This window comes from Hyposmocoma kahamanoa, unplaced genomic scaffold (assembly GCF_003589595.1).
Source record: "Hyposmocoma kahamanoa isolate Upper Pololo Valley unplaced genomic scaffold, ASM358959v1 64, whole genome shotgun sequence".
In the NCBI taxonomy this organism is placed as follows: Eukaryota; Metazoa; Arthropoda; class Insecta; order Lepidoptera; family Cosmopterigidae; genus Hyposmocoma; species Hyposmocoma kahamanoa.
In genome coordinates this window covers 13,403,522-13,419,029 of record NW_020653852.1, presented here as the reverse complement: position 1 = coordinate 13,419,029, position 15,508 = coordinate 13,403,522, and the positions used below count along the sequence as shown (strand labels likewise).

At 34.8% G+C, this 15,508-nt stretch overlaps 1 protein-coding gene across 1 annotated transcript in view; it reads right to left on the bottom strand.

Moving 5' to 3' along the window:
- LOC113230890 (semaphorin-1A) overlaps positions 1 to 15,508 on the bottom strand; it is an 85,577-nt gene that overhangs the window by 12,443 nt on the left and 57,626 nt on the right. Inside the window, exons 3-5 of the mRNA XM_026464998.1 lie at positions 14,769 to 14,964; positions 4,319 to 4,423; positions 272 to 360 (exon numbers count right to left, since the gene is read on the bottom strand). Coding sequence (XP_026320783.1) covers positions 272 to 360; positions 4,319 to 4,423; positions 14,769 to 14,964 — 390 coding nt within the window. The remainder of the gene's footprint in view (positions 1 to 271; positions 361 to 4,318; positions 4,424 to 14,768; positions 14,965 to 15,508) is intronic.

The following is a 15,508-nucleotide window of genomic DNA, read 5'->3' as shown; positions in this document are numbered from 1 at the left end:
AGAGGAATCAGGAAGGAAAAAAACTCTCAGGTCAAAATATTAGGAATAAATGGTTGTCTATTAATTAAAACTAACTAATGACTGTTGAGGTAGTGAACAGGTAGGTATGTCAAGAACGTAGCGGATGGAAATTTATAGTTTCCACCTGACACGGTGGGAGACAAATGTAGTTAATACGTATGCATTCTATTACATCCCCATAAGATTGTATTTTGCTTGAAGTGATCAGTATGACTTTATTATGTCTCTCTGCCTTGTAATAAATAATTACCTTTCCACAATTGATGTACTCCACCGCTGTTTCCCTAAAGAAAAAGTACACGAAGTTACCATGTACTAGTGAATTCACGAAGTCCGGAGCTGTGGACAAAAGTAAATATTAGTGAAGTAGATTAAGAACCTACTCATATTCTTTATAACTTAGTTATAGCAGTAGAGCTCCTTGTGAAAGAGTTCATTCAGGCAAGTACTGCCACCTAACCTATTTCTGCCGCCAGGCGGTAATGTGTAGGACCTATCTGACTATAGTTTGGCATCTTTTTTTATGATACCAAGTAACGGGACGAACAAGTCGTGCGCCTGCTGGTAAGCGACACGCCTATCCATAACAGCTGCAGTGCCATTCTCATCTTTAAATCACAAAGATCACCCTGAGACATTTCACCAGCACCCTTACCATGCAAAACCGGAACGCAGTAATGCTCACAGTGGCAGAAATATGAAAGGTGGCAAAATTTCCCTGACGAACTCTTTCACAAGGAGCTCTGCTGCTACTTGCCATTATTAAAGTCTAACCCATTCAAAGCCATATTCGAAACTAATTCCTCTTCAGCAATCCAAAGAAAGCCTTAAACCCTATCGCACCTATAATTCTAATGGCATTAATCCGATTGCGTGAGTTGACGAGTCACACACAAGTGAGCACTGCTAAATTAAATTACCTTGACGGATGTATGCTTGACGGTATTCGAGTGCAATCGACCAAATTTACGTGTATGTGACGATTAACGGAAGCTCTGGTAAAGTAAGTAGCTCAGTAAGTGCATGTAGTAAAGGTCACAGTTTGTACTTTAACAGAATGTTATTAATCAACTGCCTCCGTGGCGAACGGTTACAGTTGACAGTCCAGGGCGCTGGGACTGTCATTCAGAGGATCGTTACCCGAGCCGAAAGAAATATTTGTAAGGCCTACATGTGTGTGTTTATGGCACCCGCGATACAGGGTTCCCTTAGGCGGGGTTATGAGTGTGTGCGTTAGAAATAAAAACTAGAAAAAAATCTTAGCGCAAAAATATTGGATATCTACTGTAAACGGTTTTAATGATTTATTTTCGAACATTTTATGAAGATTTTTATTTCATTCATTCATTCTGCAATCCTCATAATGAGCATCTAGGTCGTCACGCTAGCTCTATCTGGCCCTTCCATGTCTCAGGCTTGGGTTGGGAGAGATCCACTCTATGGTGGTCTTTGTCCGCTAGTCGCCTGATGATTATGATGATTTTTCCTAAGTTCTCTAATACATTAATTACTTTGATAATGGTAACGTAACTACATTGTAACTATTAAAAATATTGTATATGATTATTAATACAAAGATCTAACACTCAGAAAAAATTCCTTCGATCCGGCCGGACTCGAACCGACGTCTTCTAGCATACCGTGCCAGACGCTATACCAACTAAGCCACGGAACAAACCAGCGGACCTCACATTTTTTTTTTGTGCATGTTGTCGTGTCTTTGTATTTGGTTTTTCAACAACTTTTAGTTTTAGCGCCATCTATGAGAAATCTATGAAAGTTTTATCATAACAAACTAGTGGAGTAATTTCACAAAAAAGAATTTAATATCAATTCAATAAACATTTAAAATATAGTATATTTTTACGCAAAAATTATAAAACTAAATGTAATATTTATTTATTAAATATCACAATTAGTGTTGGATGGTTTCAATCTGTTTTGTCGGAGCGAACACGTAGTGCCGCGGAGATTTTGTATACATGTTTGGTTAGGTAGTATTTTGATTAATCTGTCTGGATTTTTATCAAGAGTTTTCTTGAGGTGTTTTTCTAATGGGGTTGACATGTTCAATAACGATCAAAGCCCCTAAATAAATAGAGTTAAAAAAATATCACGCTGTGATACCAGCCATTATAATATTTTTTTTGTGAAAATATTCCATTACTTTGTTATTATTATTAATACATACATAGATCGAACAATACAATGGAAAATTCCTGCGATCTAATTGGTCTCGAACTAGATTTGTTACCATGTCGAGATCATCGCTCTTATCAACTTGGCTACAGACGGAGTCAATCGATTTTTCCAATTTTTCTATTGTGTTTGTTACAGATCTTTGTATAGGGTTTTTAAGTGGCTTTTTTGTCGTTAGCGGCTCCTTTGAGAAGCTATTATTAGCTACTTCTAAACATAATATGTTATTCGACTCATTCATTAAGACACGTTACATAAGTTAAGATAAGATGAGAGAAATTTATTTCAATATAACTTAATCTAATACAAGTAAAACAAATGTAAAGAAAGCTATTATAGTATTAAAATAAGCATTGGATAGGCACCTAAATTATACAATCTTCATAGTAAATCATAGGATTTTAATTTTAGAACCTAATGTGTAATTGCGATGCCTAAACTAAGTAAATGTGTAACTGTATTTTAGGTATCTTTTTGGGCAAATTTCTTTATATAACCGCTTAAAAACTTATTCTGTATTTAACAATAAAAAATTTGTAGTTATAAATTTATGGCTATATACTTGTATAAAAATAATTATGAAACAACTTCCAGCAAGCCTTTTGTTTCATTGTAAGTTTTTCTCTTAACCCATAATTTGGCGGTTTTTTTACATTCTATTTTAATCATGGCGAAATAATGCAAAGACGAATTTAATTTAAATTATTATATTTAAAAAAATTAATTTAAAACAAAAGAATCTATGCGAGTGTGTTGTGCGGAGTTGTGAGCGAAATGGGAAGGTATCGAGTCGTCGGTGGTTGGTTAAAGTAACGGAGTCAAATGAAGTAATTCAGTGCTTTTTCAAAATTATTTGTAAATATAAATGGAGACTATGCTACAGAAGTATCTCACCAGCACTGTTTACAATAACAACATTCGCTCAATAGCATCGAATTGTCCAAATAAACATCTACTGGTAGTCTACATGCAAATGTTGTCATGATGCATAGGTAAATAAATTCCCCTATGTGTACAGGCCTAAATTTAATTTATAAGTTAGCACCTATGAGCACTGAGCATTCGAGGGTTTAATCGTGTAATTAGATTGGTATATATATTCAGTTGATAGCTTTCCTAATTACGTTGTTTGTTTATTTAGGTATAACTTCTCTGATAGAATCTGTTTTAATATTAATGTTTGTAAGTTCAGAAGTAGATTTATTATATATTTTGAAATAGCGTCTAATCTTAATTTGATATTGTAATATTTCGCCGTAAACAAGTATTTTTTTTAATGTGAAATAGGAACGAAGCGAGCAGAAGAGACATTTGTTTGAGAAGTAGGCTTCCTCGCCTATGGACTTTTACATCACCAGGGAAGCTGCCTGTGCGTGGCCAGTCTTGTGTTATTTTGAGTTGTCTTATTTTTGACGAAAATTTTGTCAAGCGCTCGTATTAACTCTGATATTTAAAATCACAACTCTCCAAAGATGTGCAGGCACTTTGTGAGTGAAGACCTGTAATGTGTGAAAATCAATGGTGTCGATTCTGACTTCCACCTGAACTTTTAATATAAACGTATTTGATAAGAATATCGTTGCGTTCTTATTCTCTGTTAGTTTAATCAATATTTAACATCTATCAACATTGACTTACAAATAAATGGACGACGGGTCTAATACAAAAACCACGAAAAAAATGTCCCAAGTCAACCTATTCGAAATTTAAATTGTTATGTCATCGCAGTATCGCGCTGTCCGTAGAACAAATGAAGACTAAAGCGGAGTGTCGCGCTCTGTATACGATTTTAGCGCCTTACAAGTGCGGACACTTTTTAGCGCGGACCCGACGTCCATATAATTGTAAGTCAATGTCTATCAAGCTAGTTATTAATGGCAATCACAAAACAAAAGGCATTACGCTAAATATTTCGCTGTGATTGTGTAAAACAAGCGTTCTTTAATTAGTTAATCGGAGTTTAAATATATTTATACGTGGCTTATCAGCGCTATCCGATTGGCTAGTTTACGACATTTAATTTTTTATACAGTCGTCATGAAATACCATTATTTAAATACGCTTATTGTAGCGTAAAATGATAAAAAATAGTACGTACCATTTAAGGTCATAGAATCATACGGCTCCGTTTGCAGGGGTTCTCTATAGATGATGGGCTCCATACCACTAAAGTCTGCTACCGTCCCTGAATATAGCTCTCCGTCTGAAAGAAATACAAAAAAACAGTTAGTTTATTTCAAAACTGACGTATTAGATAACAGAAACAAGTTACGGTAGGTACCACAGAAGTGCGCGTATTAGGTAACAGAAACATGTTGTGGGCAGTACCACAGAAGTGGGCAACGTATTAGATAACAGAAACGCATTGTGGGCAGTACCAGGAAGTGGACAACGTATTAGATAACAGAAACACATTGTAGAGTATACCACAGGATAACCTATTTAAGTAACGATTTAAAAAAGTAACTGATAATAAACAACATACTGATTCGAATGTGGCGAATTCTAGTCTATAATCATTTGTACCGTGTTATATAAAATGCGAAGGAATTTTCAAAAAACAAGTGTACGTAATAGCAAAGAGATTCCTATTTTCAAAATACCAACATGGTACGGTAGTAATGATATCAATATGTGTATAGAACACGATATGGCATGATAAATAATTATCCTAAATTAATACGGTTTGGATTCAACGATATTATACGCAAGTAAGTAAGTAAGTAATGTTGTAATGTTAGTTATTGGAAAAGTAAGGGATACGAGGACGTTATTATAACATATTATTCTATAACTAGACTTGAGCCAAAATTATTGGAATGGTATTACGGGCGTATGTTGGTAAGTAGTTGGTTTTTCGTAATAATAATAATGTCTAATAATCTCAAACTAGGGAATTCCCTGGACTATGAGAAACAGACTAATGAAATTAACTTCGGTGGCACGCCCTGCCAGACACATATTTAGGAAAGTTCACCTAGCACCTTACGTGCTAAGGTCTTCAAAATGAAAAAAAAAGTGAAATTACATGTTCTTCATTACACTTGAAATTTGAATTTAATCATTGAAGCAAAATTTAAATCCAAGATTTGGCAGTATATGGCTTAGACGTCTTAGCTTGTTTGGAAGGACGAAAAGTTTTAGTTCTGTTATAAGTTCGGAATTAAATTTTATTTATTTATTTATTTATATATTTATTGAGCATTATATAATAAGACAACAAATAATTAAGAATTGATAACCTAATATATTTAAACAAATAATTCATTCCTGTAAAAACTGTAACTACAGCAACCCGCCATTTTGTTTCTTTTTTTCAAGGACTTTATGGCTTTTTTTTTCAATATGGCCAAAAGACAACGATTTCATGCGAAAAAATGCCAGAAAATGTAACTATGAAAAAAATTACAATAAAACAAATTTGGTAGTATGGTAAATTAGACGCCTTAACCTATCAAGACGGAAGAAATTTTAATATACTACTCGGAGTTTAATTTGGGGTTTAGTCCCAACTATCCGATGTGACACATTTTATCATAATAATCTCGTTCTTTCTTAAAAACGATGCAAAGAAAATCTAATACCAGGGTGTATTCTAACAAGAATGCACGTAAGTCTATGTGTGTGAACGTGACTCATTCGGTGGAGCACGGTTAGTTATTTCCTATTGATCTGTTCTAATTAAACGGAGCGACGCCCTGGGGGAAAGTGCTTTATGGATTAGAAACCTTATAGTGTGAGTAGTAATTCTATTTTAATGCTCGTATTCTTTGTGTGACGTAATAATAACGTATAAAGTATATCATTAATTATTATACGGTGTGATATGATTATTATTATTTTGGTGGTTTGTATTGGATGGTTTTTATCAATATTAGATGTAACTGGTTGATTACTATACCATCTCCATCTGCCGCCGTAATCATGGGACTTGTAAAGAGTCGGAAACGTTGAAAAAATAGTTTCCTTTCCTATGTGTTTGTATAGTTTTAACAAGCTTTTTGAAAAGGTCACAGCCTCTCTTTACATTACAAAAAAAGCCTAACAATAGAAAAATATTACAATAAAATGTTTATAAGCTAACAGATCACAGTCACTTCAGTTTTAAATTAAAAAACAACCGATTGTAACGAGGAAATACATCTCGTTCCTCAATTTCAATACATATCGCTCAAACACTTCCTCCGACCCCTAAACACAAACATAGTACCATCAATTACTGTCTACTGCCCTTTGTGCAATTTTCTTCACGTTACTGCATCCCTAGCAAATTCCACGCAATTCATCACTCTGCAAGAGATACAACGTTAATGCATGGGGAGTTAATGCTTGGGAGATCTTCAATGTGGTGACGAAACATTAAGAAGGGCTAAATTGAGAAAGGAAATTTTACAAAACGATATTTTTAATTTGGTTGGAAGCTAACTGCTAAATGGCAGACGATCTTAAGGAAATCGCTTATTGCCTAATATAAAAAAAAGATAGGCAAAAACACACTTAACAGGTGTAGTATTATAATTTATTAATTATTAATTATAACAGCGATACAAATTTAAAAATTGCAATCAGATAATGCGTTATTCAAGGCACATTTTCGTACAATTTCGTAACTAAAAGTATTTAAAATACAGAACCAGTTAACCTTAAAGGCTCACGTACTTGAATACTAGTCACATTCCCATTATAAACCGTACAGGTATTCCATTGAAAGCAACAATGAATAGCTATTGTACGCCAACAGACTGTGAAAGTGGGTCCAATCGATATGAAAAAGATTTTCCCCTCTAATTTCCTGACAACGGGCTTCACTATACACTAAAGACCTGTAGTACATTAGAGACTGGGAATATTTTGCAGCATTTAAATTAATTAATTGCTATCAAATGTACTTGTGTAACAGGCAACTCATTACCTTTCATTCATGGCTATGGGCTGTTATTACATTATTCCAAGAAACACAGTAAGCGCCGGGCCTGTGGCAACAATTTGGGTTTCTATGAAATTGCATGTTAATTCATAGCATGACGACGTACATCCGTTGCTTATACATATGTTGTTTTTAAAACGGTAGGAGTACATTAGATTCACATTCAAGATCAAATATGGGAGTGAAATGGCTCTAGCTTTTTCTGCGTCGTAGGCAGATGACACGGATCCCACTAGCTGTACCCAATATAGCCCTTAAAATATAATAATATCGGCATATGGCAACAAAATGGAGGCAAGGTAAGGTAATCCCTTGACAATTGTTCATTATTATGTTAGCGCCAGGTGGGTGCGCTAATAACGGCAATTTGTTCAGCTTAGCCTTTGTGTATGAGTATAGAGGATACTCGATAATATGTTTGTGAGTTTCTTTAGAGATAGATGACTGACTTTTGCTTTTGAAACTGTTAAAAAGTAGGGTCCATTATTGTATGAAGTAGGTCTATGTGAAGTGGAAAATTACCGCTTGCAAGGTCTTCATGAAAACCATTGGTAATGCAAAGACGACGACGATTAAAACCAGTATTGAATAGTTCTGTATTTTTTATTTTACTAAAGCACAAAATTATTGTATACAGTCATTATAATATCATATTTTTTTAACACGTAGGTACACTCTGTATACTTTTTCAAGGTATCATAAAACTTCTTTTGAAAATTGTGTTATAAATAAATATCATAAAACAATTCAATCAATTTCTGGAAAAATAGCGCGACACGTAAACACAGTAAACATAGTGTGAGAAACACTCGACCTGTAATTTGTTAGTTCTTAGTTCTTTGTCTCAGAGCGCACAAGTTTAAAAGATACATTTTCTACACGTACGTGAGGCGACAATCAGACCGTAACATGATTTGTTTTTATTTTGCGTCTCTCGTTTTATTCGAAAATCGCGTTACTTAAAGTAAATGAAACTATTTTTATCGGATCTAAATCGTATAGGGATATCCAACGTTTCGGGCCCTTTACAGGTCCCATGACCTCGGCTGACTAGCAGTAAGAAAAACAAGATCCGAAAACCAAATAAGTATTGGTATTAGACAACATCACATACGTTGCTCTGATCCCAAAGTAACTAGCTAAAGCATTTGTGTTATGAAAATCGGAAACAACGACGGTACCACAAACACCCAGACCCGAGACAATATAGAAAAGTTAGTTTCTACACTGACCTGGCCGGGGATCGAACCCGGGACCTCAGAGATGGCGACACCATGAAAACCGGTGTGCAAGCCACTCGACCGTGCAGGCCGTCCAAATCTTTTCATTTCCTGTGTAAGAATCTCGTAAACCTTAGAACTCGATAATCACAATACTGTTACGTCGACATAATGGTATAATTAGTTATAAAACCGGACATTAATTCAAATGTCTTTGTTAATTATCTATAAGGCACTAGATAATAACAAGTTGAAATTGGATTATTTGAGTGACGATAGAGTTTCGATACCGACCGCATTCATATTAGATACTGTGGATTCACTACATGTAATTGGTAAGAACGCTTACACAGTAGCATGCCGCCTATCCCATTAGTGGTGAAATTAATGCACAGTGCATACTGCGCCTAGTTTAGGCTGCCCCTAATTTATTGCCAAACACGGACATTGACTGGGGCGTGGTTCCAAGTTATGTGAGGTACATTGTTAAGCAAAGATAGTTGAATTTATGGCGTTGTTACGTTGAACTTGTTATGTCAAGTTTTAATAACTCACATACTACATAACATGTAGTGGTGTAACAAGTATGCCATGTTTACCAGCGTTATAGCTTACTTTGGTATTTGTTGTGTGTAACTCTAGCGAGTTTGTGCTACTCTGTATAAATTCGTACTTACGATACTTTTGTGTGTTTTGAGTGCAAATCACTCTACTGCTACTCAATTACCATATGCATCCCAATGGCACAGATTTGCCATAAGAAGAGAATATTATAATCTTGCGTCATAAAACATGTTATTCCTTAATTATTCGTAATGAAATTTAGCGAGTTCCAGAAAAGATCTGTAAATTTAACGTGTCATTAACTACATAATACTCCTATATACTAAATATATGATATATCTTAATTGACATGTGAATTGCAAAATATTTTCAAGTATCGCTGCTTTTTTAGAATACCAAAATAGTTCGTTTTCTTAGTTATTTATTCAGAATGTACTAAATTGTATTGTGAATAAAACACCGTAAGATTTCAATTGGTTAAAATAATAATAATTAAATAACGTGACGTTATTAGGCCCGTTCTCAATTCGTCGTTTTTGCGAAATATGGCTAAGTTTTCTTGATGAAACAGAAGCTCTTCAGATACGATGTTATTATAGAAAGTTATCGATATGTATTTAAAGTACTAATTACAAAATACTTGCATGAGTACATTGAAAAAATGAAATACAAAATTCGGTATTTTTACTTCATTATTTAAAAAAAATCATTATTATTAATCGGGTACCATGACATAAATTGAAATATAAATTACAAAATACATACTTTACTAGCAGATGTTTAAGTATCGTTTGAAAAATACATTGTTACGTAGCAATTTAAATACTACCTATGTATATGCTATCGAAGCAGAACTGGCGACAACATGTTATTTAATGGAATACTAAATTTAATCGACGTTTGTGCAATAAGGAGATTATTACGGTGGTATCTTTCACAAAACCTGAAATGATGGTTAACCTACGTGATATACCTACAGCTAATGTAGGGAGTGGTCAACTACTGTCGTTAAATGCATTAGGATCAAATTGTGTGCAATATATCATGTTGCGATATAATTTCATCAAGCAATAATGTAAGGCGATATTTCTTCGCGCCATAAGGGATTTGTTGTCATTAAGTATCACTTGGTACATCATTAAGTGTTATGGTTATATTGTTTTTGATACTTACTTGATTAGATATCTCTTTAAAGGCTCTTTATTTATGTATTGAAGTCTGAAACATGGTTGCATACCGTAAAATCGTTGTCAGTAGCTGACTGACCTTTTCTAAATTTATAATGTACTCGCAAGAGCACATCAATCTTTACATTTTGAACTTTGGACCGTTGTTATCGTAATCGGTACAGATATGAATTTAAATCTGAATGGTCAAGTTTGGTAACCTCTTTGTCCTGTACGTGGGTAAAGGTTTATTTTTATAATATCAAGTGACGGGACGAACAAGTGTGCGCCTGATGGTAAGCTATATGCCTGTCCATAATAGTTTCAGTGCTACTCAGAGCTTTAAATCACAAAGATCACCCAGAGACATAAATTGACAAGTCTCATGTGTCTGTAATTTCACCAGCACCCTTATCCTTTAAAACCGGAACACAGTAATGCTGACATTACTGCTGGGCGGTAGAAATAGGTAAGGTGGCAGTACCTGGATGGATTCTTTCACAAGGTTAATATAAATATACTTGAATTCGATTCAAATATATTTTATGGATATTAAACAGCTACGATTAAAATACTAATATCCATTTTTTTTATAATAAAAATAACTGCGCTTTTGACCTTCATCTTACCTGATGGAAAGTGATGATGAGGTCGACGATTGACACTTCTAAATAAAGCCTTATTCACTCTTTTGTAAAGGCCCAAGTTACAGCGTTCAGGGATTAAGTCTGCACGCAGGGCATTCCACTACAAAGCTGTTCGCTGTATAAATGTGGAAACGAAACGTTTCGTGCGAATCCTTGGAATAAAATATTAAGATGTTTTACTCTCATGATATTAAAATATTTTTGTGAAAATACTCCAATACATACACAACAAGCACATAGAAAAATTTGTGAGGTCCGCTGGTTCGTTCCGTGGCTTAGTTGTATAGCGTCTGACATGGTTTGCTAGAGGACGTCGGTTCGAATCCGGCCGGGTCGAAAGAATTTTTTCTGAGTGTTCGATCTTTGTATTAATAATTATAACAAACTAGTGGAGTAATTTCACAAAAAATAATTGAATAACAATTCAATAAAAATTTAAAATACTCCACTAGTTTGTTATTATCATTGGTACAAAGATCAAGCAACACAAATAATAACTTTAGACTCGCTCGGTCTGTATCTAAGTTGGTCCGAGTCCAGTCAGATCGAAGGAATTTTTCATTGTGTTGTTGGATCTTTGTATCAATAATACTAAATAATACAAATATACGTAGCTATATAATAATGCCATTATCGGTTCAAAATGTACCTAAAATAATCCTGAATAGAATCGTACTTCAAAGAGACACGGTTTTATTACGGATTATTTTCCCTAAGTTAGAATCCACGTTCTCAAATGGTCCATTTCTTGAAATTCAGCATTTGAATTTAAAACATTTCGAATGTTACAATGTCCCTCAGAATTAAAACAAGCCGATACTATTTGTATTCTGATATCACGGTGGGTCGTATTTTAACTAATAAAGGCTAGAAACATCCTTAAAGCGTTGCTAAAAAGAATTTAATATTTCAAAAGAAATAAGCCTACCTTTGAATTTACATATGTAACTGGCCAGTCTCATACAACTTAGAATTTGAATTTAAAACAGATCGAACGTTTCAATGTGCTTTTGAATAGAAAATGAGACGGTGCTATAATACGTATACAAACACCGGCACATTAAGCGGTACAAACAAAAAGTGAGAATACAAAAATAAGAAATAGAAATAAAGTAGCAATTACATTAACATCGACTTAGTACTTACTGGCGAACTCAATCTTTTTTGAAAAAAAAACATAATAAACAAAATGCATATTTTTAGATGTAGTAACAAAGCAGTAATGGCTGAAAATTTAAAAAAATGCAAGTAAAGTTTACATAATTGACTAGAAAGCAAAATAACTTCCAACCACTCGACAAACCTGTACTAGGAGGAAATGAATGAAAAAATGACTAATGACGTTTAAACCCAATACAAAGATCCGTAACCAGCACATGGGGAAACGATCGACGATCGTTCGGGTCCGGTCGGGTCGAAAGAATTTTCCTGTGTTTGTTCGACTTTGTATCAATAATACGTCAACTAGTTTTATATTTTCGAATTACGTCTGAAATAAGAAAGTTAAATAACCGGTCGGAAAAAAAACATTGTATTATTTCGGAGATTTTACTAATGTTCCCCTAAAAATGCTGGTGTGTGTAATATTTTGGAGTCACGCCACACACTTGTGTCTATTTATGTATTATGCGTATGTTGGTCGATACCTCAAGCTCATTTCGTATATTCTTTATCGATTCTGATAATATTCTGAGCTACTTTTAGAACCTATAATAGTGGATCTCATACTGACTATTTTTATATCAATATTCCTTTTGTACGTGTAGGAAACAAGTTATTTGAAATTCAGCAAATTGTCAGAATTTACAGGTGCAGGTCAAACTACCAGAACGTATAAACGGACTATCTATATTCAGCGAAATCGGTGTTAGGTATTACGTAAAAAAATAATAATTTAGAATAATTCATCATTTCTCGATATAGTCCTATAATTCATGCCATGGTGAAAGCCACACGTGATCATGCGTCAAAAATGCTTTTATCACATGAAAGTCTTCAAAATAACGCGAACTACGTGAAACAAATTATTTATATAAGAAAATAATAACTCTCCTTTTATTACGATACAAATTGACGGAACGAACAAGTCGTGTGCCTGGTGGTAAGCGACACAACTGTACATAACAGTTGCAGTGCCACTCAGAGGTTTAAATCACAAAGATCTGAAAGGCACTGCCACTGCGCCCGTCACCCTGAGACATAGTTGACAAGTCCCATATGATGCTCACATTACTGTTTGGCGGCGGTAGTGTTGTAGCGTTGTTTTTTGTCGCCCGGGGCTAACCTAACCTTAAATTTGTTACTCTCTCTATTCTCACGATTACAGAAGTTCTATTTCGGTTCAGTTCGTTCGGGCAGGTTTAGATCGATTGTGTTTTGTGTTAGCCTGCCGTCGCCATTTTTGTGTTGTTCAGGTTATCGTTTTCTCAAATAGTGAAAATTATTTTCTAATTTTAAATAAAAAAAAACAGTACTTGAGCCATGGCCCCCTCTGCACTCCCCACGCTACGCCACTGGGCGGTGGTAGAAACAGGTAGCCACCTTACCTATTTCTGGACGTATTATATTTTGTTCTTCCCTGGACGAACTCTCTCGCAAGGAGCTCTACTGAGCACAAAAAGCACAATCGTTTTGGAGTTCTGTTATTTGATAAAACTTGAAAGGTACCTATTTTATAAATAAGAAAAAGGTGAGAAAACATGTCTTGTCTGTCCAACGGTGTACTCAGAAGTTCGTTATAACTAGTCAGATATGAACTAAACACTCGTTTTTACATATCGTCGGCTGAATTCGTAGCTTCCATTAGATGAACTTTTGAGTAGACACAAAAAACAGAACTACTAGAAATAATTATACGACAATCTATGATTATACCTTTACTTCATAACTTAAAAAGAGTCTACAAATCATATTGTTGCAGTAATAAAATGCTGCAAATTATTTACTGCATCCATGGCCGAACGGTGACCATACTGGGTTGCCATGCATAGGTCTCGGGTTCCATTCCCGGGCCGTGAGAAATATTTATATGGCCTACGTGGGCCTATATTTATTTCTCTCGCGAGTTTGGCTGTAATTAGTGGTAGTCAATGTGTGTGTCCATGTACCCGCTATATTATAATATTGATATTATTTATATTTTAAGTTTTAGTTGCCCGACATTGTGCTTGTAGAATAAAAAAGAGATTTCGTTCAAAAACGGAGTTAAGAGGATTTCAAATTTAGCTGTCGATATGTGTATTACGACCTCTTGCACTAAAATGATTTGTATTTTTTTAATGTTGATGAGTGTATTATTTCTTCATGTATATTAAAAATATGTTTACTTTTGTGTAGATGTAATACCTAAATTTGTAAGTACCTTTATTTGCTTCACAAATGTCGTGCTTAGTTGTCATAGGAATGTAAATTTACTCCTACTGTTATGCGCGTTAATTATAAACAACTTCACAGTTTGTATTCTATGGTTATGCATTGTGTAAGAGTTCGTCCAGAGACGTACTGCCATCTTACCTGTTTCTGCCGCCAAGTAGTAACGTCAGCAGTACTGTGTTCCGGTTATGAAGGGTGTGCTGGTGAAATTACAGGCACGTGGGACTTGTTAACTTACGTCTCACGGTGACGGGCGCAGTGGCAGTGCTCCTCAGATCTTTTGCGATTTAAAGCTCTGAGAGGCACTGCAACTGTTATGGACTGTGTAGCTTACCATCAGGCGCACCACTAGTTCGTCCCGTCTCTTGATATTATAAAAAAAATTAAGTAGATTTCCTTTAACTCTTATTTGCTGAAGGGTTTGTATACGTTATTATTAGTTATTTTGCATTTTTTATTTCGTCGTCTATAATATTAATATCTGCAATTATGACGAAAATAAAATTAAATCACAACAGAAAATATGGCTTTGTAAATTGGCAGATGTAAATAACTTTATTACGTTTAAATTGTGAGTTTATTCGATTGTTAAAGGAGACATTGTCTATTGTCTAACTAGGACAGAAAGGTAACTTCTGTTATTTGAACTCACCCGCATATACTGCAGTAGAATTATGTTCTGGGTCGTAAGGACAGACTGCTTGACCAGACTTTTCTCTTTCCATGTGGTAGGAGTCTCGCTGGACGCTGTACTCCCTGCAGAATGGCTTGAAGCTGTTCGTACCGCAGACCAGGAGCCTCCCAGAGCCCAGGGAGACCAGCACGCGGATATAGTTCTGGCAGCTTTCCTGTAATTACATTACTCAATTCATCATTTGTTTTCTTAAAATACATGTACAATTAAATCAGTTATTGTTAACGTTTATTTTTTAACGTTCTGAGTAATCAACGCAATTTTCTTTTGCAAGTAAATGTCAAGAATACGCCATTAAAATGAACTGAGAGATCGTCTAGTTATGAAATGGGACTTCTAATTGAATAGGCCGGTTCGAACTTAAATCGATGTTAGTTTTAAACAATCATATAGGTAGGAATAGAAAAATATCAGATCCATTTATAGCAAGTAAATAAATAATAAATAACGCACATACTCATAGCCCCGCACTAGTAAAACTCTGTGTCGCGGGTGCCATGGACATAGAACACCATAAATTACACCCAAACTCACGAGAGAAATAAATATAGGCCATACAAAAATTTCTCCCGGCCCGGGAATTGACCTTGGAATCTCTGCGTGGCATACATGGTAACCGTTCGGCCAGTGAAGCAGCAAACTTGAAAGTTTAGTATATATACACATATATCTATATATATATCAATATATATATCTCT